This window comes from Artibeus jamaicensis, unplaced genomic scaffold (genome assembly GCF_021234435.1).
Source record: "Artibeus jamaicensis isolate MK-2021 breed Jamaican fruit bat unplaced genomic scaffold, CSHL_Jam_final contig_787, whole genome shotgun sequence".
NCBI lineage: Eukaryota > Metazoa > Chordata > Mammalia > Chiroptera > Phyllostomidae > Artibeus > Artibeus jamaicensis.
The window spans coordinates 5273718-5299193 of NW_026521972.1; the positions used below are offsets into that span (position 1 = coordinate 5273718).

General features: G+C 40.2%; 1 protein-coding gene across 1 annotated transcript in view; it reads left to right on the forward strand.

Annotated features, from left to right (window-relative positions):
- Positions 1 to 25476, forward strand: part of GRM3 (glutamate metabotropic receptor 3) — a 211182-nt gene that overhangs the window by 178822 nt on the left and 6884 nt on the right. Inside the window, exons 4-6 of the mRNA XM_037129009.2 lie at positions 6139 to 7205; positions 17133 to 17307; positions 22113 to 22181. Coding sequence (XP_036984904.1) covers positions 6139 to 7205; positions 17133 to 17307; positions 22113 to 22181 — 1311 coding nt within the window. The remainder of the gene's footprint in view (positions 1 to 6138; positions 7206 to 17132; positions 17308 to 22112; positions 22182 to 25476) is intronic.

Sequence of the window (25476 nt, forward strand, 5' to 3'; positions counted from 1 at the left end):
TACTTTGCAAACCTCTGCCTGACCTCACTCAATTATTCCTAACATTCTTAAACTTTACCATTTTTGTACTTTTAACAAAATAGTACACACACATAATTTGTACATGCATTCCACAAGCTTGTAAAAAGGAGCCACAGGCTCTCACTTTGCCCTTTCTTAAGCAAAGTACATTCACTTTTGATAATGTTCTCCCTCTATTTTCTCATTCTCTCCTTCTGGAACTCCTCTTGATTGAATGTTAAAATTTCACCGAATAGTCTCTAATTTTCCCATTTATTTTCTATTTTCCATCTTAGCATTTTGTCAAACTTTGAGAGCTTTCTCAAATTTATCTTTCAATCCTTATAGTGAATTTCTCTTTCTCCTACTTCATGTCCAGAAGTTCATCCTTGTTCTCTGAATGCTCCTTTTTGAGAACATAGTGCACCTACTTCAAACCCGTGGCATCTGCTCTTGTCTCCCTGAGCACAGCCTTGTCCTGAAGCTTTTGTTTTGCTCCCTGCATTGTCTCTATTTACTTCAGGTTTCTTTTTCTGGTTGCTTCAGCCACTCCCTTTCAGGTTGGAAGGTTACTTAAATGTCTGGTAATCCTTCATTGTCAAGTTATGTTTTCCTTTTTCATTATTATGTTTTGAATAAGTAACACATCCACATGCTTCAAATGGCAAAAGTGTATAAAAGAATTCAGTAAAATTTTTTCTCCCAGTTTTGCCATGAATCTGCTCATGTCCCATCTCTTGCTCATTCGTAACTACTACTCTCAGGTATTCTTCTAGAATTCCCTTATGCGCATAAAAGAAAAAATGAGAGATTCTTCTATCTTTCCAATTTACATAAAAAACATATTGAATGCTATATTAAATGTACTGTATTACACCTCACTTTTATATGGATAACAATGTCACTTTTAGGTTCGTTCGTAGCTTTATGATATGAGGCACATAGACTGGTTCCTCATTTTCATAGCTACATAGTATTCCATTTTATTCATTATTGATTGTTTCCCATTTTTTCTATTATCAACAATTCACAACATGGTAAAATAATAAACAACATGGTAAAAACCTCATTTCATACATATACAAGTATATTTTTAGGTTACATTCTACAAACTGGAGTTGTAAAGTCAAAAGTTTAATGCATTTGTAATTTTGAAAAATTTTGTCCAGTTGCCCTTCATTGGAAGCACACCATCATAACTATTCACCACCAGTGCGAGGGATGTTTTAACTTCATGAAGTCTCATTAACACAACACATGTACAAACACTAAATAGCTTTCTTCTGTGTATTAGTTTTCTATCACCTTTGTAAAAATCATCACAAACTTAGTCACTTAAATCAACATTGATTTACTATCTAACTCTTCTGGAGGTTATATTCGAATGGATCCCAAATTGACCACACTGTGCACCATATACCAAATTCTAGCAAGTTGGGACCTATTTATGGATATCTTGTGTATCTCCAATGGCTTTTCCATGTATTCATGAGTCAGTATCACATCCCTTTAATGATTGCAGCTTTGTAATATATAGTATTGTCTGGTAGTACAAGAGCTCCCTCATTGCTCTTGTTCCTGACTAGCCTTACTGATTCATTTTTCTAGGTGAACTTTGGGATCAACTGGTTTAGTTTTTTTTTCAGTTGATATTTTTATTGAAATTTACTATTTATATATTATTATTACTAAAATCACTAAGAGAGAATTGAATCCTATCCAAGAACCTGATATGTCTTTTCATTTCTTTTAATATTCTTTTCTGTCTTTTATCAGTGTTCATGTAGGTCTTTAATATATTTTTGTTAAATTTATCCTGAGTTTTTTTATTGCCCTTATGCCATTTGAGTGGAGTGTTTGCATTCTGATTATAATTTGTATGTAAACTACTTTTCCAGTAAATCTTAGCAAATCTGTTGGCAATTCATTATATCAACAAAAGCAGTTGATCATTACTATACTCCCAACCCCCAAACATGAGAGTAGACATAAACCTGGCAGAATTAGTCCCTTAGAATGACAACATTAATTAATACAATTTATTTGTATTTGGAATAGTCTATCCTCAAATTCTAATTTGGTAGTATTTTTATTATGCAATGCTAAATCATACTAAGAATATTCTTAACTCAATTTATGAAGTACAATAAAATAATCTTCCATGAAAGCCACTCCATACAAACAAGACACAGACTATAATAAATCGGTGTCCGCCTTGTGGTCTTCCCTAAGCCATCCCTCTGCATTCATCTCCTATGCAAGATCTTGAATTTTGTTGTCATTAGTTGTTTTTTTAAAGTACCTCACTTCTGTATGTATTTCCAAATGATATGTTTAGTTTTGTTCACCTCAGAACTCCACACAAGTAGAATCATACAGTCTTTTCACACAATATTGTTTCTAAAACACATTCATCTTCTTTTCTGTAACTTTTGTTAGTTTAATTTCACAACAGGATAAAATTCTGGATAACCCACAAAATGATTTTTGAATACTGTTGGAAATTGAGGTTGTTTCCAGTTGTTTCTAGCTGTTTCCCCTCTTATACACAGTACTGACAACAGTCATCTATGTGTTTTTGGTACACATGTGCAAAAATTTGTTATGCATAGGGTACATGCATAACTATGTGATTTCCAGGTCATAAATATGCAAATATCTAATTATAATACCAAGTTGTATGCTCCAAACTGCTGTGTACAAGTTCCCTTGGCTCTGTTTCAGGAATGTGCAAAATTTTTATGGAACACATGATATAGTAAATATTTCAGGGCTATACAATCCTACTGTAAATGCTCAACTCTACTGTTGTAGTAGAAAAGTAGCCATAGTTAATGTGTTAACAATAAGTAAGGCTGTGTTCCAATAAAACTTTATTTGCAAAATAGGTAATAGGCAGAATTTGGCCCATATAACATAGTGTTCCAACTCTTCATACTCACATATTTATACTTTTAATAGCAAATAGCAAGTAGCAAATATTTAACAGCCAATATTTTAGCAAAAAAAAAAAAGAGAAACAGGTCAAGAAAATGTCACAAAACGTTAACTCGAAGTGATTCCAATGCTATCATGTCCATATACTTGTCTTTCATCATTTCTATAGGTTTGAAATTTTTCAAAATAAAAAGGTAGGGAGGAAAACGCTAATAAAAAAGCCTCACTATATTCTGCCCTTCTATTTTAAAATAGCTTCATAATAAATTGTGGCAATATCATGTTAAAAAGCCAAAGCCGAGGTTCTTACTTAGGATCTTCAAAAAATGTATTAACACTCAACATTTTCAAACAATTAAGAAAAAGTGGGAATTGAAATATTATTACTGTATTTTCAGGAATAGGAATTAATATTAGAATTTTTTGTTATATTGAACTAACTTTGTTTATTCTATGCTTAGAAAAACTGCATTAAAATTTAGGGGTCCCTTTTATATGTTATAAATAAGATGTTGAATATATATTTTAACACATTTTACATCAGGTATAACAACCTCAGATGCATTATTAATTTGTTATTCTTCACTAGGCAACCAGAATCCCCCAATATTCAGTTGGTGATATTAGATGATTTCCAGTAAAGATTTATAAAAGGAATATTTCACATTTGAGGTGATTATGCTATTAATTAGCTCTCATACCAACAATCTCATCAATAACCCCTCTCTAGCTCAGAACACACAAAACAATCAGTTTTCTTACCTGTTAAATATATTACTTTTAAGAAACTATACATTCAAGAACAGCTGTGAAATATTTAAATGAAAAGTAGAAAACATATTTCTTTCATAAATATCTTCCTGAAAATCTAATCACATCAACTTAACATGGGTGGAGATTGCTTGTGTAGAGTAAAATAATAATACATCTGAAGATCTTATACTTGATGGAAAGTATTGTAAAATATCCAACACTTTACTTATTTGTAACATGCAAAGAGTCCATAAAATTTTAATGCAAATTTTCCAAACATAGACTAAACAAATTCAGTTTTGTGTGACATAAGAATTCTGATGTTGATTCCTACTCCTGAAAATACAGCAATACTGTTTCAACTGCTATGCTCACTTGTCCTAGCAGCTATTAAGGCACAGAGACAAGCTGTTGTACTGGCAGAAAGATCATCCTGAGGAGGAAATAGATCAAGAGGAACAGCAAATAACAGAGAATTGGACATCACGCAATTTAATATTTGGCAAGTGTCATAAATGAGAAAATGATCGAGTTAATTTGTATTTTTATATTACTTTACAGTTTTCATTTATATGATACTTTACAGATTAAGGAAGAGTTGAAAAGTTTAATTTGCCTAAGGACATATAACTATGAAAAGACACAGATGAGAATCACACACAATTCATCTAAACCCAAAACCCATAAGCTCATCCACTACATCATTCTGTCTCACTATGAACCTGAGTGCAGATACACACAGACATATGTGATGGGTTTGGTGAATTTGGCAGAAAGCTAGGGGAAGGTTAGCAAAGACAAATGGCAGGTGAGATAACAAGATTGCTAGGAAAAAATCATAATAAGTGAGGCATAAATGTGGCGTATTGGACTACATTTACTAACAGACCTTATACAGGGTCTGGAATATTGTCGTAAACCACTCATCCCAGCCCTCTAGGGACACCTGTGGGTCCTAAGCAGGAGAGGGCTCTTTGGTAAAATGTGAAGTTTTATTTCACCAAGGGCTCAAGTAACTCGTTGAGGGATGCTCAGTCCCCTCTATAAAATTACTGGACCAAAGAAGAGTATGATGTTTCCCACTGGGTGAAACAACACGGGCCCCAGAAATGATGAATCAGAGCTCAGGGGGAGGCCACAGAGCCAGCAAATACCTGCAGTGGGAGAAATTGCAGTGAGCTCCAAATTCCACTTTCTCATGTCACAGTAAGGTTATTATAGTTGGGCACATTAGAAATAGGTACACCTGCTTCACATTCTCCTTCTTCTCCCACTAGATAGACAACGATGGAGAAGAGGTTTCTAGAAATGGGTACGGTTTCAACATACAAGGAACCTGGGTTCCCAAATCACCATATGGAAGAGAGACTCCCACTGAAAAAGACCTTAAGATTGCTGCATGAGGCAGACATAAAATTCCATTGTGTTTGAGCCATTAAAACATTTGGGTCTTTTATCAATACAGGCAAGGCTACTCTGACTAATGCAATTTGTCTACCCATCATGTAGACATAAGCAACATTCTTCCACACCTAAGGAAAGAGTACAGTTTGGCAGTGCAAAATAGTATATGCACAGTAGTTCAGAGTAGGTAATGTAAAATTGGTGATCAGAGGAGCAGCAGGTATTGGCAAGAGAGACATAAAGAGCAGCAGCTAGAACAGAAGGAATATAGATGCTGAGCGAGCTGCTGCTTTGGAACTCACAGAGAGCTGCAAGAAAGGGGCAGAGTTGAGAGCAGATCGTTTGACTGAGGGCTACTGACCCTCTACTGTTAGGAACAAACTGTAAAACATAGTTACTACCTTCTTCATACTGTTAGTGCCTTAACAGTATTTACGAGGAGCGTGCATCTGTGGACACATGTACATATGTAGTGAGAATGAATACACTCTAGACATGACAGTGTTAGAGTTCCTGACACTGTTGATTCCCCTAAACTGTTTAAGAGAAGCATACCACATGTTCATAGTGATTTTTTTTCATTTTGGAGAAGAAAAATTTTATTAATTATGTATTTTCACGAAGATATTTAAGTGACTGTGCATAAATAAGTATGTAATAAAGATGAGATACAAAGTTCTGTCCGATTCCTATTGTGAAATATTTCAAGAAAGGCATATTTACACACCACAGAGAACAGCGCTCCTGCACAATGAGCTCCTTTGACGGCTTGTGCTGTAATGTGCTCATGGTCATTGCCGGTGCTTAGCACACAGGAGGCGCCAAGGTATGTTCAGTAAAGGAATTTATGAATGCGTAAGTACTCTAGTAGCTTTTGATGTGTAAATTCGATGGCAATTGTTACATTGTTTCGGCCTTGGAATCCCCACTCCCTGCTATTTCAGCTCTGCTAAGTGTATGACAAAGTCATTGACTGATCATGCCCAAAACACCTAAACAACGTTCTTTTTCTCTTCTTCCTTTCTTTCACTCGACGTGTCACAGCTCCCTTCAACCCAAATCAAGATGAAGATAGCATTGTCAAGTTTGACGCTTTTGGAGATGGAATGGGACGATACAACGTGTTCAATTTCCAGCATGTGGGTGGCAAGTACTCCTACTTGAAGGTGGGTCACTGGGCAGAAACCTTATCGCTAGATGTCGACTCTATCCACTGGTCCCGGAACTCAGTCCCCACTTCCCAGTGCAGTGACCCTTGTGCCCCCAATGAAATGAAGAATATGCAACCAGGGGATGTCTGCTGTTGGATCTGCATCCCCTGCGAGCCCTATGAATACCTGGCCGATGAGTTTACATGTATGGGCTGCGGCCTTGGGCAGTGGCCCACTGCGGACCTATCTGGCTGCTTTGACCTTCCCGAGGACTACATCAGGTGGGAAGATGCCTGGGCCATTGGTCCAGTCACCATTGCCTGCCTGGGTTTCGCATGCACATGCATGGTTGTGACTGTTTTTATCAAGCACAACAATACACCCTTGGTCAAAGCCTCAGGCCGAGAGCTCTGCTACATCTTGTTGTTTGGGGTTGGTCTATCCTACTGCATGACGTTCTTCTTCATCGCCAAGCCGTCACCAGTCATCTGCGCATTGCGCCGACTGGGACTGGGGACCTCCTTCGCCATCTGTTACTCAGCCCTGCTGACCAAAACAAACTGCATTGCCCGCATCTTTGATGGGGTAAAGAATGGGGCTCAGAGGCCAAAATTCATCAGCCCAAGTTCTCAGGTTTTCATCTGCCTGGGTCTGATACTGGTGCAAATCGTGGTGGTTTCTGTGTGGCTCATCCTGGAGGCCCCAGGCACCAGGCGGCACACCATTCCAGAGAAGCGGGAAACAGTCATCTTAAAATGCAACGTCAGAGATGCCAGCATGCTGATCTCACTCACCTACGATGTGGTCCTAGTGATCTTATGCACTGTGTATGCCTTCAAAACGCGGAAGTGCCCAGAAAACTTCAATGAAGCCAAGTTCATTGGTTTTACCATGTACACCACATGCATCATCTGGCTGGCCTTTCTCCCTATATTTTATGTGACATCAAGTGACTACAGAGTAAGTTCCTGAATGTTTTCTTCTTTTCCTTCTTTTTTTATCCTGCCAATGTTTTGTTTTGAAGGATTTAAAATGACTCCTTTATTTCAGCTCAGCAACTAGGTAGGTAATTACTAATGTTATGATGAACCACCATATGATAGATGGAAATTAATTCACCATGTTTTAAAAGCATTTAATTAGTGCCTACTATGTGCAAAGCATTGTGCTAGGCACAGAGAGAAAGATAAATGTAAATGCATGGTCATTCAAACTATTTATAATCTAGTAGGAGAAAATGTAATACATACACCTACCCCTAAAACTTTTCATTAAATTTAGAAAGTGAATGATAAGAAAATAAGACTTAAACCACTAAAAGCCTTGAGACCACTTCACATCAGAAACAGGAGGACCTGGCTACCAAAGGTGGATACATAAATTAAAATAGACTTATAACATTAAGCTAGGATCAGTTTAAAGATCTAAAAACGTTCACTCAAGCTTCAAATAAGCATCATCACTTCTCTAAAACACATTAAAAAATAATGTTAGCTTGTTATACCTTTTCCATAATTTTAGTTCCTGTAGACATAAGGAGTATATATAATCCTTGAACTAGTTATAATTTTTACTGTATATATCCAAGTAACCTAATTAATTCATTATTCACATAGTCTTTAGTAATATATAGTTCACAATTTCTGGGCTTCAATATAATTGCCATCTCTTCTGAAAAAAATATCACTCCATCATAATTTCTCATTGAAACCATCTATCAGTTGCTTTGCACTTATAATTCTGATTTTAATATATTCCAATAAGTAAATGTAAGAATTTTTTCTCTTGAGGCAATTGAATTTTATTCTCTATATTTCTCGAGTTGTCACAGATGACAGTTTTCCAGAAGCATAATGGTTTCCCTGTTGCACCATGATTTCACAAAACGAAGTCCTCTGCAGGCTGTTAACTGTCCCCTGATCTGTTTATCAGCAATCCCTACATCACTAAAATCTTGGAACACTGCAGCTCCAAAAATGACAAAACTCTTCAAAGGATGAGATCAAGAGACTGGCAATACTTAATGTATCTAGTTTACTAAATTATTCACAGCCATGTGACTGAAACCTATGGACTACATTAAAGCAAGAGTAAGAAAATTAAAGAACATAAGTTCAATGCTGGGGTGATGTCAGGGTTTTTAAGACTACCTATTAAAAATTTTGAAAAATTGTCAGAAAAGAAAACAGAACTGAAACAGTGAAATCAAAGGTCAGATTATGTGACCCACAGGGGAATGGGAAGCTTTAGAGTGTGGGGATTAAAATAGAGGACCATAGTTCTTCACTATAATGTCCCCATCTTCATCTTTTGTCTTCAGGTACATATCACCGTCTAGATCTCTAAGGATCTTTTTTTTAAGTTCTCAAGATACCACACTTAGCAGATGTGATTTGGGTTATTGGGACTGCAAAATAGTTACAATGTTAATTATTTTATCCTGGATATAGGAAACCTGATTCTCAAAAAATACTATTAACAAACAGAGCAGAAAACACTACTGAGAATAAACAAATAGCATTATAAAATTTAACCATATTGAATGAATTAACATTTATTTCTAAAACACATACAAAAAAAATGACTCTTTTTCTTTCACATGATGGCAATGAAGATAAACTGATTAAATGGAATTAGTTGAAGATACCAGAAGTTTCACCATGTGGTAGAAGTCCTTAGGCCAATGGGGCAGAAGTTGCTGGGTTGAGCATGTTAAGTTCCACGCTAACTAAGGCAATCCAGTCACAGTGAGGTCATCAGAGGCCTTGGTTCTTCCTTGCAAATAATGCCAATTCCAAATGTTCAAAAGAAATGAGAAGGTAGATGGGAGCCATCAACACAGTGGTTTTGAAGTTGGGCTACACCCTGAATCAACTGTGTGCTTTAAAAATATATATATATATTTTTATGTATGGGGCATACCCCAAGAAGTTCCAATTTAGTTGTTTAGTTGGCTGATCTGCAGGCTAGACACCAGGATTTCTCAAAGCCTCCCACGTGGCTCTCATTTGCAACCAAGACTAAAAAGCTCTGCTCTAATGAAGCACAAGGTCTTACGGTTGCATAGATGTCTTCAGTATGGCCTGTGCTATTTTGAAATTCTTTGAAATATTTTTCAAAGTTAGAAAATTGGGAAATGTTATCTAAATGTCCAGATTCTTGGCTTCTCTTATCAAAGAGAAGTAGACTCAATTCCTACATGCAATGATGAGCCTTGCCCAAGTAGCGTCTATGCCTCTAGCCAGGGCACTGGCAGTCCTGTGGCCCTCGCCCCAACCAGTCCCTGAATTCTTACACCTGGCTCCCTTCCCTTATGAATTTGCACAGACCCTATAAGCATTGGAACTTGAAACTTTTGTTCTGGAAATTCTAGATGAGATTTTAAATTTCCCGGAGAGAAACCCTGTGGCTCAGATAGAAGCAGCAGCATTAGAAAAGTACCCAATAATTTAAAGGCAGAGCTACAAGGAATTTGGGCATCAAACAGTCAGCAGGGATTATGACTCAGTACTTTGCCACCCATTGTGAGTTATAAATAAATATAAATCATGATTCTAATCTTCAAAAATCATATATCCCAGCTGGGAAAAATATAATGAGTAGGAAAGAATTCAAGATTAACGCAGCAGAGTTTATAATTAAATTGGTGATACAATCTCTTAAATGCCTACAGGTTTCAAAGAAAAATAGCATCAGTAAGAGCTTGGTCTTTCCAGGAATACTCCTTGAAGAGGTGGGATTTCACCCTGTCTCTTGGTGAGCGAGTACAGTTGCAGTAGTTGGAGAATATAGGGCATGCAGGGAATAGTCTTGAGGAGACAGAAATGGACCAAGCAGAACCCAGTGATACTGGCCATACTCAAGTGGAAAAATGGGTAAGGGGGATCTAGTGAGAAACTAATGAGAATTGGCAACTTGGTCAGATTATACCAAGCAGAGGAATCTATTTACATAGTCTTTAAGGGCTTTGAGTTCGTGCATTTAAAAAATTTTGGTTGGTTGGTTGTTTGCTCAAGCAAAAAGTGAAGAGATGTCAAGGGTAAGAGGAAAAGAAAGGGAGGAAACTTTCTTCATCAACTCTGAGATCTTACTCTGCTAGATGCTTTGCATTTGTGAGCTAGTCACTGATCCTTATCAGCACCCTGGAAAGCAGATTTTATTATCCACTGAGAAGAAGAGTAAACAAACTCAGAGGATAATTAATTTCCCAGGTGGCACAGGTAAGGAAATTGTAGGACATGGTTTTCAGACCCAAATGCATGCCTTTCACATTACACCACAAGCTTATCTATCCTTGATACGGAACCTGGATTTAGAAGAGCAGAGCCTAGAATGGCCAGGGCTACTTGAAGCTATTATAGGCATCCAAGGCAAAGCAAGCAAAAACTTGTGTAAAAATATGAAAATTCAAGGGATCTTCCAGAACTATCCAGGCCATCTCCTTCTGTATTACAACAAAACCATCCCAGAGAGTGTAAGAATCAAACTGAGTCACCAGGGATAATACACAGTTTAAATGGTATAAATAAATATGAGGCCATGTTTGGCTGGAAGTTACCCATAAAAGAATTAATTAATAGTAACTACTGAGTGTTTTGTTCATTCATGCCTTTCAAATATATTTGAGCACTTATTATGGGCCTTGAAGATACAAGCTATCAACACAGACAAGTCCTCCTCTTTTATAACTTACAAAACTGTAAGTGTTGGGAAGGAAGAGGCAGAGAGTAAATAATGAATGAATAAGAAATGCAGGTTAAGTCACGCAGGGGTAAGTGCTATGATGGAAGGAAGAGGAGGCTTTGCTACTGCAGAGCTTTGCAAACTTTAATGTACACATAACTTACCTATAGACCTTGATTCAATAAGAAGAGATGGGGCCCAAGAGTCTGGCTTTATAGCAAGATCTCAGGCGATGCAGATGCTGCTAAACAAAGGACTGTCCTTTGGGTGTCAAGAGGCTGGATTGTTACTGGGTTTGGGACAGCTGAGGCACTTTACCTACAGTAGGCAGAGATTTCAGAAGCGATTCCAGAATTTTGACAAGGTCCAAATACTGATTTTCCCATGTTGACTACTTTAAAACTATACTGAATCTCAAATTCTTTTTTTTATAAAAGTGAAGGCATTAAGCAAAAGAATAATAATAACTCATAGACGCAGACAAGAGTATGGTAATTACCAGAGGGAAAGCAGCAGAGTGGGGGAGGTAGAGGAGGGTAAAGAGGGATAAATGGTGATGGAAAGAGACTTGATTGGGGTGGTGAACACAAAATACAGTGTACAGATGATGTGTTGGAATATTATAGAATTCTATACCTGAAATCTATATAATTTTATTAACCAACGTCACCCCAAAAATTCAATAAAAAAAGAACACATAAGTAGGGCCTGTTCCATAATACTCCACTAAAGACTGGGAAAGAGCCAGGCATGGGAATTCTATGTGCTAGACAGAAGAAATAGCAAGTACAAACACTTCTAGGAAAAAAATGTCTTAGAAAGTAAAGGTGTATATGGCCACAGTTTAACAAACAAATAGAAGAGTGATTTTATATGGGAGGTAAGCAAGGGAGCTAAATCATGTTGGACTTTATGGGCTAGTGCAAAAAGGACAGATTTTATTCTATATGAAAAAAGAATCCATTGAAAGATTTTAAGCAGAGGAGTTTGATAATCTCACATTCTATGATCTCATATTTTAGAAACAAGAAATGAAGCTTCTAAAGACAGTGTCTGTATGACAGGAAGCAAAGGCAGCAGCGGGGATTCTGGTTAGGTGGCCGTGCTCCAGTCAGAGCTGACGGTAGGATGTTCACAGTGGAGAGGGAGCCTGCCAAGAGCTGGGAAGGGTTTTAAGCCATCTTGCGATCTAACAAGTTAGCCTGCCACAGTTTCAGGGGTGCTGATGGAAGACTGGAGACTCCTGATTCACAGACAAAGGACCCTATTACTCACAGCCGTCACTGGAACCAAAGGGTCAGCATTTTTGTAGGTTCCCCAAGTCCCAATTTCTACCAGGCAATGCAAGCGGGCTAGGTGATGCCCACATAGGCAGTGATCAGGACAGAATCAGCGTCACTAATTTTTCTTTTTGCCTTAAATTCAATATGTCGCAACACAGCATGTTTACTGAGCCTGTCTTCAATGAAAATGTTGGTCCTGTGTTCATCGTGGGTTTCTAGCATAAAGTTTAATTTGTTTAAATATTGGAATAAAATATTTGTCATGATTACAGAGTTTTTGGTGCCCCCGTAAATCTCCATTTCAAGCAAGTGCCTCACTTGCCTCCTTCCAGCCTCAGCCCTGCCTTTCCCCTAACAGGTCTGGATGGGATGGCGACTTGGCTGTCACCAACAGAGTGAAAAAAATTGGAGTTCTTCCCTCCCCAAAGGCTCCCAGTGTACTGGGTCTGGTGTGTATGGACTTCAGCCGCCCTGGGGGATGGAGAGACCTCGGTTCTACCCTTAAACATCCTTCCCCTCTATGCAGCTGACATTAGAGTGGAAAGTCAAGAGGAATCAGACAGCGTCGGACAGAGAGCAGTCCTGTGCCAGTAAGCAAGGCACACGGGCTTTCCGTTTAAGCAGCAACTACTCATGGCTCAGCCACAGGAAGGCCGGCTGTTTCTAAGCACCAACATCCGTACCACGGACAGCAAGATCAACATACTGTCACTATTTATTTCAGTTTTGAGGACCCCTCGACTCAGTGGCCAGAGCCAGATGCCTTCTGCCCGGGTGCATGCTGTGTGCCTGCCCTTCAGCTGACTTGGGCTTGACTTGCACAGCAGCAAGTTTTTAAAGGGGCCCACCTTAATCCAGGGCATTTACTATCTCATCAGGATAACATCTCTTAGGGTCTTGCCCGGTGTTAACAAAGGGCTAGGGAAGTTTTCCAGTGGGGCGGCTGATTGCAAGGGTTTATCTAGATTCCTCCGCACCGGTTTCTCATTCTTTATCTCTCATTCTCATGCTGACCACCTTTGTCAGCATTTCAAACCCAATCCAGGTCAGTAAGAGCCCAAATACTAGTCAGTGCTTTATTTGTGGTTTCTCGATGTATTTTTCTGTCTCAGAGAAATCTCACAGAAAGCACCAAAACTCGTTTTTCGCAGCCAGGTTCTGCTGCAAAAAACTGGGACCTTGTCATCTTGCAATGAATCTAAATTTGGCATGAGAGACCTCAGCGGGGGATGAGCCCGAAAAGAGCTCAGCTGTTGTCAGTCTGAGCATTATGCACCCTGCCCTCTCCTCTCCCTAAGGGAACCAGCCAAAGTTCAAGTAATTCACCCGGTTTCTGCCTCCTCTGAAGGTCCCTCTTTTGATGCTCAGTGTAGGTGCATGTCTCTGCAACTGTTATGTGAAAGGAAGCACAACTTTCTGCCTACCTGGGGAAACTCTCAGTACTAGTTGTTAGATTGGGCAGACCTAAATTAGACTGGGGAGGAAATTCGCCCTAGTCTACTCCCGCCCTTAGAGGAGAGTGCACAAAAACACAGCAGCTCTATCGGACACCACCTTCTGTGTCTCAGCCCGTGGCCTCCTCCCCAAATCCTCCTCATTAATAGGCAATAAAGTGGATCGCTATCTATTGCTTGGTTAGCCATTCAACTTGGTTAATGTGTTTGCTACTGATTTCCATTCGGGTGCTGGGGATAGAGCAATGAATGAAAATGCTCGCCACCATGGTAGTAGGCCTATGAGTTTTTGTGTTCTTAGGGAACATACAGTCCTACAGTCATTTCCAGTGGGACATTTAAATGCTTAATCCTACGTAGTTATCAAAGCCATATCTTAACGTACCATTAAATAGCATTTTCTCCCAGAGTCTGGTCTGCCTCTGGCTGAGAGCTTGTAGTGGTTGGCTCCTCCTTTCTCCTGCTCACCCTCCCCAGTCTACCAGTTGCTATTTCCCTCTCAGCCCTGGTTAAAGAGGGATAAGGAGGAAGTAGGACTGTTCTTATGTAGCTGGCAGGCTTTATCATCTCTAACACATCTCTATCACAGTGGTTAAAGACACATCCTCAGAATACCTGGAAGGTGGTTAAATGGTGTTTTCATGTGGTCTTCACAAGTTTCCCACCATCCCCTTCCTCCTGCAGATCACTGAATGAGGTGGCTGGCAATTAATTCTCTAGTCTGAGTTCCCTCTTGTGGCCCCAGGCTCAGCCCCAGCACAACAGCTCTGTCCGTGGCCTCCAGTTTCTCCCTGTGAAGAGCTCCAGGCTCCTCCTTGTGAGCCGGGCCTACCCATGGTGGCTATTTACAGTGTGGCTCAAGTTCTTGTCCATGAATACCACTCACCTATCCTTTGCTTTGCTAAATTCTTACAGTGAAAGAGCAAGTCCCTGTGCTCTGCTCCAAAGGTAATTAGCTTTTCTCACCTTCTAGATTTCTATGACAGGAATCAGGCCCCAAGCCAGACAGCATCCCCCTCCTGCAGAAGAACTTCAGACTTTCTGTGAACGGCGAGAAATCTCTAAATCCCCCCTAGCGGTTACCTGAAGAACCAGGCACAGCCCACCCCCAACCCCCCCGCCAGTGGTGTGAAGGGTGTAGAACACACAGCACAGCTTTTTTCAATATATTTCCCTCATAAAAGCCTCTTCTCCTCTGTTCTTTTAAAGTCTTACAGAAACATTTCAAAAAAGGTTTCCTTGAAAATTTGTACATTTGAACTTATTTCATGCTCACTCTGATGGCTGACATCTCTCATATGGGCTCCACAGCCAAAACCAAGTCAGGAAGAGTACAGTTCTACTCTCATATTATACATATATGTAAAAAACAAATTGTACAGGAATTGGACTTACTGTAAACAATACAGATATGATTTATCAAGGCTTTTGCATCTAGGATGGTAGAGTCCGTTCTGAGAAGTTAACAAAGGAAAGAAAAGAGCTTGCAACTTAGGGCCAAGTTAGAGGACACTGGTCTGGTTAAGAGAGACAAGTGCTTTAAAATACTAAGGACATTTCGAGCACTTAAAACAGGAGTGTCAAACTCATTTTTACCAGGGGCCACATCAGCCCCGAGGTTGCCTTCAAAGGGCCGTGTATAATTTTAGGACTGTGTAAATGTAACGACTCCTTAACCGTTAACCCAGAACTCAGTGCTACCACTGGGTAGAAACAAGGTGCCGGGCCAGATAAAACAGGTGGAGGCCTGGATGCAGCCCACGGGCCTTGTGTTTGCCACCTGTGACTTAAAGTAAACCTAGCCCTGGCTGTTGAGGCTCAGTTGATTGGAGTGTCTTCCCATAACAAAAAGGTTCCCGGGTTCAATTCCCAGTTAGGGCATATAACGAAGTTGCGTGTTCCATCCCCAGCCCAGGTGAGTGCAATCCCCATCCAGGTGCATGCAGAAAAGGTGATCAATGTTTCACTCTTGCATCAGTGTTTCTTTCTCTTCCTTCCTTTCTCTCTCTAGAAAGCAATGAAAAAAATGTCCCAGGGTGAGGGAAAAGATAGATAGCTAGATGACTGATTGATAGATAGATAGATAGATAGATAGTAAAACTAGAGTCTGCAGAATTATGCTTCAAGTGCAAACTGAATTGTTTCTGTATCAAAAGCAGAATGAAGCTTCTAAAGTTATGTGGCTTCTCCAGTTCACTGTTCAGTCTTCAGTTTTCCTTGATTAAAGAAGAAAGTTGGACACTTAAAGTTAAAAGGAATTCTGTTTTCTGGTAATAGCATTGTCACAGGGAAAAAAGAAAAAAGAAATCTAAAATTACTCTAGGGTTTACCATAGCTACTCTGAGTGGAAACTTATAGAAGAAATCATTAATTTCCATTTTTCAGCACTGAAAGTGATAAAATATGTAGAATCCAGTTTGGGGCTTTTCCAAAAAAAATTCTGTGAGAGCTGAAGCCAGGACTAGTGATGAAATCAGAGGTGAAGAGTAACAGCAAGGGAATAGAAAGCAGAGGTGATAAAGCCTAGTGCTGAGGTGTATACTTTCAGGGGAAGCAAAGAGAGAGGAAGTGAAAGTTATCTGTCAGGGATGGGTATACAGTGAAATGTATCTGTCAGAGCCAGAGAACAAAAAACATCAGTGAGTATCTGATGTATCAAAATTCCAGAGAGAGGCCAATGAAGTAATTAAGAGAATAGGTGTCCCAGAAGAAAGTTGACAGTGCCCCCCCCATATTGACTAGGAAAACCAGGATCTAGTGGGCAGAGTTCCCAGCATGAGAGTTAGGAAAATGTAAAAGGCCCGAATTTGTTCCTAATATTCTGAACCTCAAACAAGCCAAACTGACCGATACCGTCAGCAATCTGATCTTCATCATTGAAGATCAGCATTTTCCTATTTAAGGTTCTGAATTCACTGATTGTGCAGAGGTGTCTTAAAAAAAAACAATCCTCACCCATGGATATGCTTATTGATTTTAAACAGAGAGGAGGGGAGAGAGAGAGGGAAAAAAAAACATCAATTGGTTGCCTCCTGTACACGTCCAGACTGGGGACTGAATGTGCAACCTAGGAATCTGTCCTGACCAGGAATCGAACCTACAGCCTTGTGGTCTACAAGATGATGCTCCAACCAACTGAGCCATCCAGCCAGGACTGCAGAAGTATCTTTATACAAATATAAAGAAAAAGGCAAACAAAACATGAAAATCGATGTGAAGTCCTGGCAAGCACTCAGGAGCACCCAACATTAACAGTGTTTGCTTACAAATCCTAAGCAGCATTTCCACAAACATCTCAAACTTGGCAGATCCAATATAATTACTGCATTGGTCTGTTTATAATAAGAACAGAACTGTGGATGATTTGGGGGTTTTTAATTTGGTCTTTTTTTTTTCAGTGCTCTTTTTAGCTGGCCTCCTGATAGAATTTGCAGCCAGACACTTAACTGGGCAACTTATTCTTGTAGGTGCAGACGACAACCATGTGCATATCCGTTAGCCTAAGTGGCTTTGTGGTCCTGGGCTGTCTGTTTGCACCCAAGGTGCACATCGTCCTGTTCCAACCCCAGAAGAATGTGGTTACACACAGACTGCACCTCAACAGGTTCAGCGTCAGCGGAAGTGGGACCACTTATTCTCAGTGTAAGTACAGAACTTGGCCCTGACCCCTTCACGTGTAGCATTGTAATAGGGAACGGGCTGGGAGTGGAAGGAGTGGACATAAAGAGGAACAGACAACATGTGCTCATCCCCATGAACAATCTCAATTTAATTTAAATAAGTACTGGTTCAACCACTATGCACCAGGTACTGTGCAAGTTGCTAGGGACACAGAGATGAGCAGAAGAGTGAAAGGTCCTGCTTGGCAGTACCCCATCCAGCAGGGAAGACATATTAAATCCAAAACAGCAAGGAGGACTTTTGAGCATGTGGTAGAGTCAGAGAGTCTGCTTTCTGGTCCTGCCTCTGCAGTCAGCTCAATAGGTAACCGTGAGCATGTTACTTTATTGTTCCCTGCCTCAGTTTACTTATTGTCCTAGAGAGGTGGACTAGATTGGGCTCTGTAAAGTATGTTCTGTGTCACATGAATGCCGAAGTTGCTCCATGAGAAATTAAAAGAGGGGGGTAGATAATCAAATAAGATGAAAAAATGGTACGTCCTAAATACCCCTTCGAAGTTCAAAGCACCTCTTTTAACCAGAGCCTGTTAAGTTTTGAGAATCTCTACATCAAATAAGCCTTTATAACTTTGTTATTGGCAGAGTCTCTTAAAAGTATCTGATAATAGTTAAACCAACTAACACCCCATGGACCACACCTTGGAAAATGCTGCGATAGATTTTCCTCTATTTCAGTGCCACAGTGTTTTTTCAGCTGAGAACCAGCTGAGAAGGCCCTTTGAACTGAAGGCTTACCCGCATAACTCCCCCAAATTCTCTCTCCAACTGGCCTACAATAACTGAAACACTATCCTTAGGAAAGCATTTGTTTAATTCTTCAGCACCCTGTAAAGCACAACTGTCCCTAAAAGGGACAACCTTTTGAGCCACTTTTCAGCTCATCTGTGATACGAAGGAGGAGGAATTCACAGACAGAAGGATGGGGAGGGAGGGAGAGTGGAGCCAGGAGAGGAGGAAAAACTGGAGTGACAGAGACAAATGACTACTTCACAATTTTGCCTCAAGTCAATTAGAGAGGATACTTCAAAATAGCTCAGCATCACAGAGTGAGCAATCACATTAGTGCCCCAGTTTCTCTGACGAAGTATACAATTGAAGTGGGCAGCCCTTCCCCCAGCAAACGAAGGAAAGACTGATGACTGGTATGTGTTCCATGATGCGCCGGATACACGGGTCCTTGGATGAGAGCTGCTATCAGGACGTTACTATGTTTTCAACTTCATTTCCAGGCATCACATGGTTGACTATCAGAATATGGTAAAACTTGTGATTTTCCTCGAGAAACCTGCTTATTTCTTAAGCAAACACATCTCTCTCCTAGAGGCCCAGCTCTAACAGCTAGCTAGTCCAAACAAGATAGAAGTGGCAATTACTAACAATAACAACAGCACCTGACAGGAACTAGCATTTATTGAATGTTTTCTATGTGCTGGTCTGTGTGTTAAATACTTCATATATCTGTGTGCCTGCTGTACCTCATTCTAAGCTCACAACTCTTTGAGATAAAGAAATCCACCCAGAGTCACACATATTGAACATGGCAGAACCAGAATTTAAAGTTGGTTTTTCTGATTTCAAAGCCCGTGCTCCAAAGTACTATATCATGCTACCTCACCCAGAATACAAGCTGGGGAACATCCCATGAGGCTTGGTACCTGGTAAGCTTCACAGGGAAGGTTACCCAAGCCTGTGCAGCAGATTTACCCCTGGTAAAATAAAAATCTTGCTGATAGCTCAGAGCTCTTGGTTGTTACTGCAACAATTTAGCAAAGTCTGTAAGTCTTCCACAGACATAGTTCGAAATATCATACATCCAAACCTCAGTGATTTAGAAATGGTGGCATTTTTTTTAATACATAGACAAGAATTAATAAATTTCTGAAGATATAACAAGGGCACTTTACCCCAACCAAGCCTCTCTTCACAATTTCAGAAATATTCATTTACACAAAGACAATGGACCTGTTACTTTGACCACAATGGACCTGTTTAAACTTTACTCAGTATGCTAATCTCCCGATAGATACTTCAATGTAGGCATCTACCCAGCCCATTTTATAACTGTTTTGCCTACTCAGTAAAACTTTAAAAATTTTTTTATTTAAAAAGTCTAAATTCAGACCTCATTCTTCAGCAGTTTTTGTCTAATCAAATTAGTGAAGTATTACTAAATGTAACAAAGGGGAGTATTTATGTGATATCTCTAGACATTTCAAAGTGCATAAGTAACAAATACATTGATCTCTTATTTATAAAGGTATATCTTTAATTCAAAATGGTTTTATATTTGTGGGCTCATTTTGTCCCCTGAGTACTAGACATCACAAATTCCATTTTATAGGTGAGAAAATAGAGAAGTCACACTCAAAGATATAAAATGACTCAAGAGTTGACACTAGTGTTCCGCAACTGTGATTGATATGCTTTCCTTTAAATAAACTGGAAGTATTGTCATAAAATTCATTCACTAAATGCTGGGGCACCTTCAACATACCCGAATTTTCTAAGCGTCTGTGCACAACAGTGATGAACAGAACAGAATCCCTGATTCTGTCAAGCTCAGTGCAGTGTTTTTCATCCTGTAGGATAAAATCCATTAATGGGTCATGAAATTTATTCAGTACATTTGGCCAGCATTTTGTAAAAGAAAATGGATAAAATATCTTAGAGCACATTACATGTGAAAAGGGTAAGCAGTATTTCATGATGTTTGCCCCGGAGTTTGCATATGTGTTCCAGGTGCGGTGGAAACACTCGCCCTGTGGACTGCAGTCGGAGGAGCAGGACATCATGCTCCGTGAGACCTAGTTCTATGTGTGAACACACTACTGGCCAACTGTGGTAAAAATTTAAGCAACTGTTTAATACCTCAGGGCCTGGTTCCTCCATTATATATTCAGTTCAATTTATATTCATTTCCCTCCTAAACACTGTGAAGTATGTTGTTTTATAAATCAAGAAGAATCCCTCAACTGCTCTGAATTCATTAGGCAAAGCATATGTTTTTCATCACATACATCCTTCCAGCAAGTGTTTGTGCGGGTGTTTTATTGTATTAGGTTTTTGTTACTGATATTTCTGCCGGTTGTCTGATGAACTCCCTCCTGAGGTAAAAACAAACTCCCCTTCCCCACTCACTCAACAGCAATCTATTCTTAAGAGCAAACATCCCCTTAATTTAGTGGCTTATAACAACAACCTTTTTATTACCTCTCACAATTCTGCAGGTCAGGAATTCAGGCAGGACTAGGCCCGGCAGTTCACGCGCCCGTGAGGCCTGGACTAGCATCCTTCTACAGTACCAGCTGACACTGACCTGGGCTGGAGGGTCCACAGAGCTTCCACTCTTACACTTGACACTTTGGTGGGCAAGCTCCTCACCACATGGGATCACCAGACAGCATGACAGAACCTGCCCAGATGTAAGGGGCCCCAGCTCTCAAAGAATCTGTGGCCATTCTTTGTTATGAAACGGTCTCCAAACCCTAAACTAATCAGAACTACACTCTTACCAGGGATTACAGCAACTTGACACACACTTAATCCCATGCCATGCTACAAGTCACCTAGACGGGAGGGGCAGCCACATTAATTCCCAGTTAATTCTCTGGCAGGAAAGCAGTGGGCGGACCACTTCACCCTGGAGCCCGGTTGAGCTCTCCAAGGGCCCCTGTGCTGGCTGACAGCACATAGGGTATCGGCATTGCATTTCTAAAGCTGAGCTGTAGCTCCAAAAAGATGGAAATCATGACCAAACTCAGAGGCGGCCATGGAGAAAAGAACATGGTTGAAGATATATCAGAAAACTCACCCTTTGAGAATTATTTACATACTGCTGGGTGCCAAACAGGAATAATTGCAGTTTGGTCTTATTAACCATACACAGTGAGAGTCAGAATAATAATATAAAGGAAACATGAACTTCTCTCCATTAAGTATACATATGGGCCAATAACTTATATACAAAAATATGTACAAAAAATGAAAAAACTTTTTGGCCCTGACTGGGGTGGCTCAGCTGGTCAGGTGTCATCCTGAAAAGCGAAATGTCATGAGTTCAATTTCCAGTCAGGGCACATGCCTAGGTTGCAGGTTTGGTCCCTGGTTTTGGTCCCTGGTTGGGGCACATAAGAGAAGCAACCAAACCATGTTTTCTCTCACATCAGTGTTTCTCTTCCTTTCACCCTCCCTTCCCCTCTCTCTAAAAAATAAATAAAATTTAAAAGAAAACTGTTTGAAGTAGAGATTCTCAAGCCCCATGCATAACTATACTGATTCATATAGTCTGGGGCAAAAGAAATATGGTTTGTAACAGATACCCCTGCTGGTTCAATGGAGGCGATCCAAGGAGTACATTTTGAGGACCTCAGTCTAAACCATCCTGTCTACTTTATGCACTGGTATCAGTGCAGAGCAGGGAGGGCCTCTTCGATGACCCTCAGAGAGGATACAGGCATGGGACTCAGAGAGGACGAGGCATTTTGAATCACATCCCTTGCTTCATGACGCCAGTAGCCACATTCCTGTGCAGTTATTTCCCCAGCTCCCTCCAGAACCCTCCAAACAAGGTATTTATGGCACAGAAGCACCTGGCTGCTCAGAAAACATTTATTGAAACTGGGAATGCTCCTTCCAATAGCAGTAAAACTCAGAGACCAAAAAGTCCTAAACTCAAGCTTGTAATGCTGTTCTCACGCCCACACACATAAGCAAACATTCTTTGTAACTGGATGTGAAAGAAAAGAGGTCATTCTTTATTTTGTTCAGCTTTAGAAGCAAAGGGGCTTCCCAGAGCCGGTTCCCACAGACAGGCAACGAAGAAGGGATGCTGTGAATGTAAGTAGAACCACATTCATTTTGAAGGTACGAGCTGGATGTGCATGTGACATTATGCCTAAAACCCTCATAGGACCCATGCAGATCAAAATGTTGCTGTCACTGATACAGGTTTGTATAAGCATAGACTGGGGAGAAGGAGGTGGGAAATGGAGTGTGTGCCCAGGGGTCTTCAGAGCTATCATGTACACAGGCTTTCTGCTATGGGGATGTGTGATTCTCTTGTTCATGGCGATCATTCAGATACAGGTATGCCATTACTAGTGAGAACAGCCAGGAGGCTTCCGTTGTAACGATGCCCAGAGTCGGGTCCTCAAGGAGCCATAGGCACATGGAGATTGATTTCCTCTGCCAGAACCTTGTGCAGGAAGTCACTTGTCTGGGTGGTAATGTGTGAACTGCTCGATTAGTAGAATCATTCTTTATTACAAAGGATTTTCACATTATGAAAAAATCAGTAGTAGAAAAAGGCCAAGGGAACAGCCTTTGAGAGGCACAGTATACTTTTCCACAGAGCTACAGCATCAGAGAGCGAGGATCTGAGGACAGACTTCGCACTTATCAATGGTCAGGCTATGGAAGACACCCCAATTAGGACAGGGCAAGCCATGTTTTAAGCCTGAATTTTTTCTCCTCTATAGTGCCAGTCCAGAAAAACAGCATAATACGTCTGCACTTTACAGTTCAGGGAGTCCCAGAATGGCACTGCGTTCTCCCTGGCCAGGCAAATTAGCAAGTTATTTGGCAACACAGGCCGAATGACTGACTGTCAGTCAGGCATAGGTATGTTACAAACATAAATTCTCACTGGCCAGTGCAGATGGAGCCTGGCGTATTCAGCGAGTTAAACCATCTGCTTCCAGACTGCATATACCTGGATCATCCAAATCTGAAAAATGTCAACCCATTTTCCCTGTGGAAGTGAACATCCACAGCATTCCTGGGAATCTCATTTCATTAGCTTTCATTCCCTTCCCCATTGAGGGAGGAAGAACAGACAGCTATAACAGGTAACCCTACATATTAACGAAGTAATGTTCAATACCTCTCTTTTCTTCCATTTAAAGTCTCCATTGTATATGTCTTACAACTGTTCCTTTGTAACTTTTAAATCACTTTCTCTTTATCTCTAATATTTTGCTGATTTTCCCCAAGCAACTATAACCCACCTTCCTTACTAACAGTGACCACAGAGTCCAGAGTTGGAAGAAAGGCTACAGACCATTGATTCTAATAACCATGTTTCTAGATGAGAAAACTGAGCCCTATCTACTAAATGCGTTAAGGAAGTTGATAACTGAAGTCATAGATAAAACTCTCGAAAGTGCTCTAAGGATCCTCTGGCCTCTCTGGATTTTCTGCCTCAGCTCAGTTACAAAATTCATGGAAGAGACTACTCTGACAATGAGAATCTTAGCATCTGCAAATTCAATGATTTTTTTTCTTAAGTCCAGAGCTTTCCCTTCAGTGCTATATGTGATGGCAGCTTGTTCTGCCAGCATGGGTGCAGACTTTTATTCCTCTCAAAAAGCCCCATGCCAGGGAGTTCAGTGACATACATCATGTCCATCTGCACCCTCAGTGGTCCCCACACCCAGGCTGCACACAGAGAAGGTGTGGTATTCCAGAGGGGCAACCCACAAAGTTTCTCAGGAAATGTGATTTGAGAAAGACAAAGGAATATTGTTCATGGTGACCAGCTAAATGTTTATATCAAAGATAGTTCTCCCATTTAAATAGTTCTTTAAAAGCAAGTACCATTTTCTCAAGTGAAATGACATTGTACAGTTTCCCCTTCTGCCCCATACATCTGAATGGAGCATAAACTCAATAGCTCGAAGGGGTTCCTAAACCAGAGTTCAGTATCGTAGGAGAGATAACTATAGTCACATGCATTTCATTGTAACCCCAATGTATTAACACTTTTGGGAACATGATTCCATGGTCAGAACCATGAAAATACATTCATTAAAAAGGAACTATGTATATAAACAAATACTTCCCATACACTGACTTCAGATGATCAGTATCTTCAAGCAACTGTGTCCGATGTCAGTTTATGCTATACCATTTCTCCTTCCTACTGTCTTTTCATTTTGTTTAAGTGAAATTCTCTGACTAACATCCCAAAATGGAAATACTTGTATGCTTATACCACAAAATCCCTACCATATGAAAAACATTTTTAAAGGTGTCTTCCCTACCTGGAGTAAACTCAGAGACTCTAGGAGAAGGATCCTTAACAAGTAAATGTGATCAAATTGATGGGTAACTCACTCATTCATTAAAGACACTCCTGTCTAGGCCCTAAGGATGTGCTATTGAACAAAACAAATAAACTAGGCACTCGTGGTGTATACATTATAATTAGGTGAGGTGGGGCACAGTCAGAAAACCAATAATACGTATCATATCAGGTGTCGATAAGTGAAATGAAGAAATTAATATGAGGCATAGACAAATAAGGTGTACTGGGAGTAGAGTGAGTTACTTTATTTTCTAGAGTGGCCCAGGAAGTATTCTCTGATAAGGTGACATCTGAACAAAGACTTGAAGGAAATGCAAAAAGAGGGTCCTGTCCATATCTACGGAAAGGCACTCCAGGCAGGGAGAACAGCAAATGTAAAAGTCTGACATGGGAAGAATGTCACAGAGGCACATGGGGCTCAAGGGAAAGAAATAGGGGGAAAGTGAGAAGAGGTGAAGACAGAGAGGGGCAGACGATGCAGGACTTTGGAGGTCATTGTAAGGACTTGTATCTTCCTATGAAAATAACTGAAGACATTCATGGGTTTCATCAGAGGTGTGGCATGAGCTGACTTTAAAGCACCATTTTTATGATTTTAGCTGTGGAGGCAGAATATAAGACAAGGAGCAAGCAGCCAGAGACGTCATGCAGGAAGCTATGACATACTCCAGATGCTGGTGGCTTAAATTAGGGTGGCAGCAATGAAAGCTAATAAAGTGTTCAGAGGCTGTCCATAATTTGACAGTGAAGCTAACAAGATTAGCTCCACTAGATGGAAGAACAAATGCCTGACATTATTTTATTAGAGTTTAACACTTTTGGCTTTGGGCTCGGATCTCTAGACACAGCAGCACATACAACTCATATTAGGTGTCTGAACCTCAGGGCGAGTGAGTGTCTCTCTGATCCTTGCCTGAAAACACATCTGGATGGGAAAGAGGAGGAACCAGAGGTGTTGGACAACTAAGAGGAGACAAGAATCGGTTAGAATAATACAAGAATTATTGAGTCCTTTCAATTATAAATCACTTATATCCAGCATAGGTT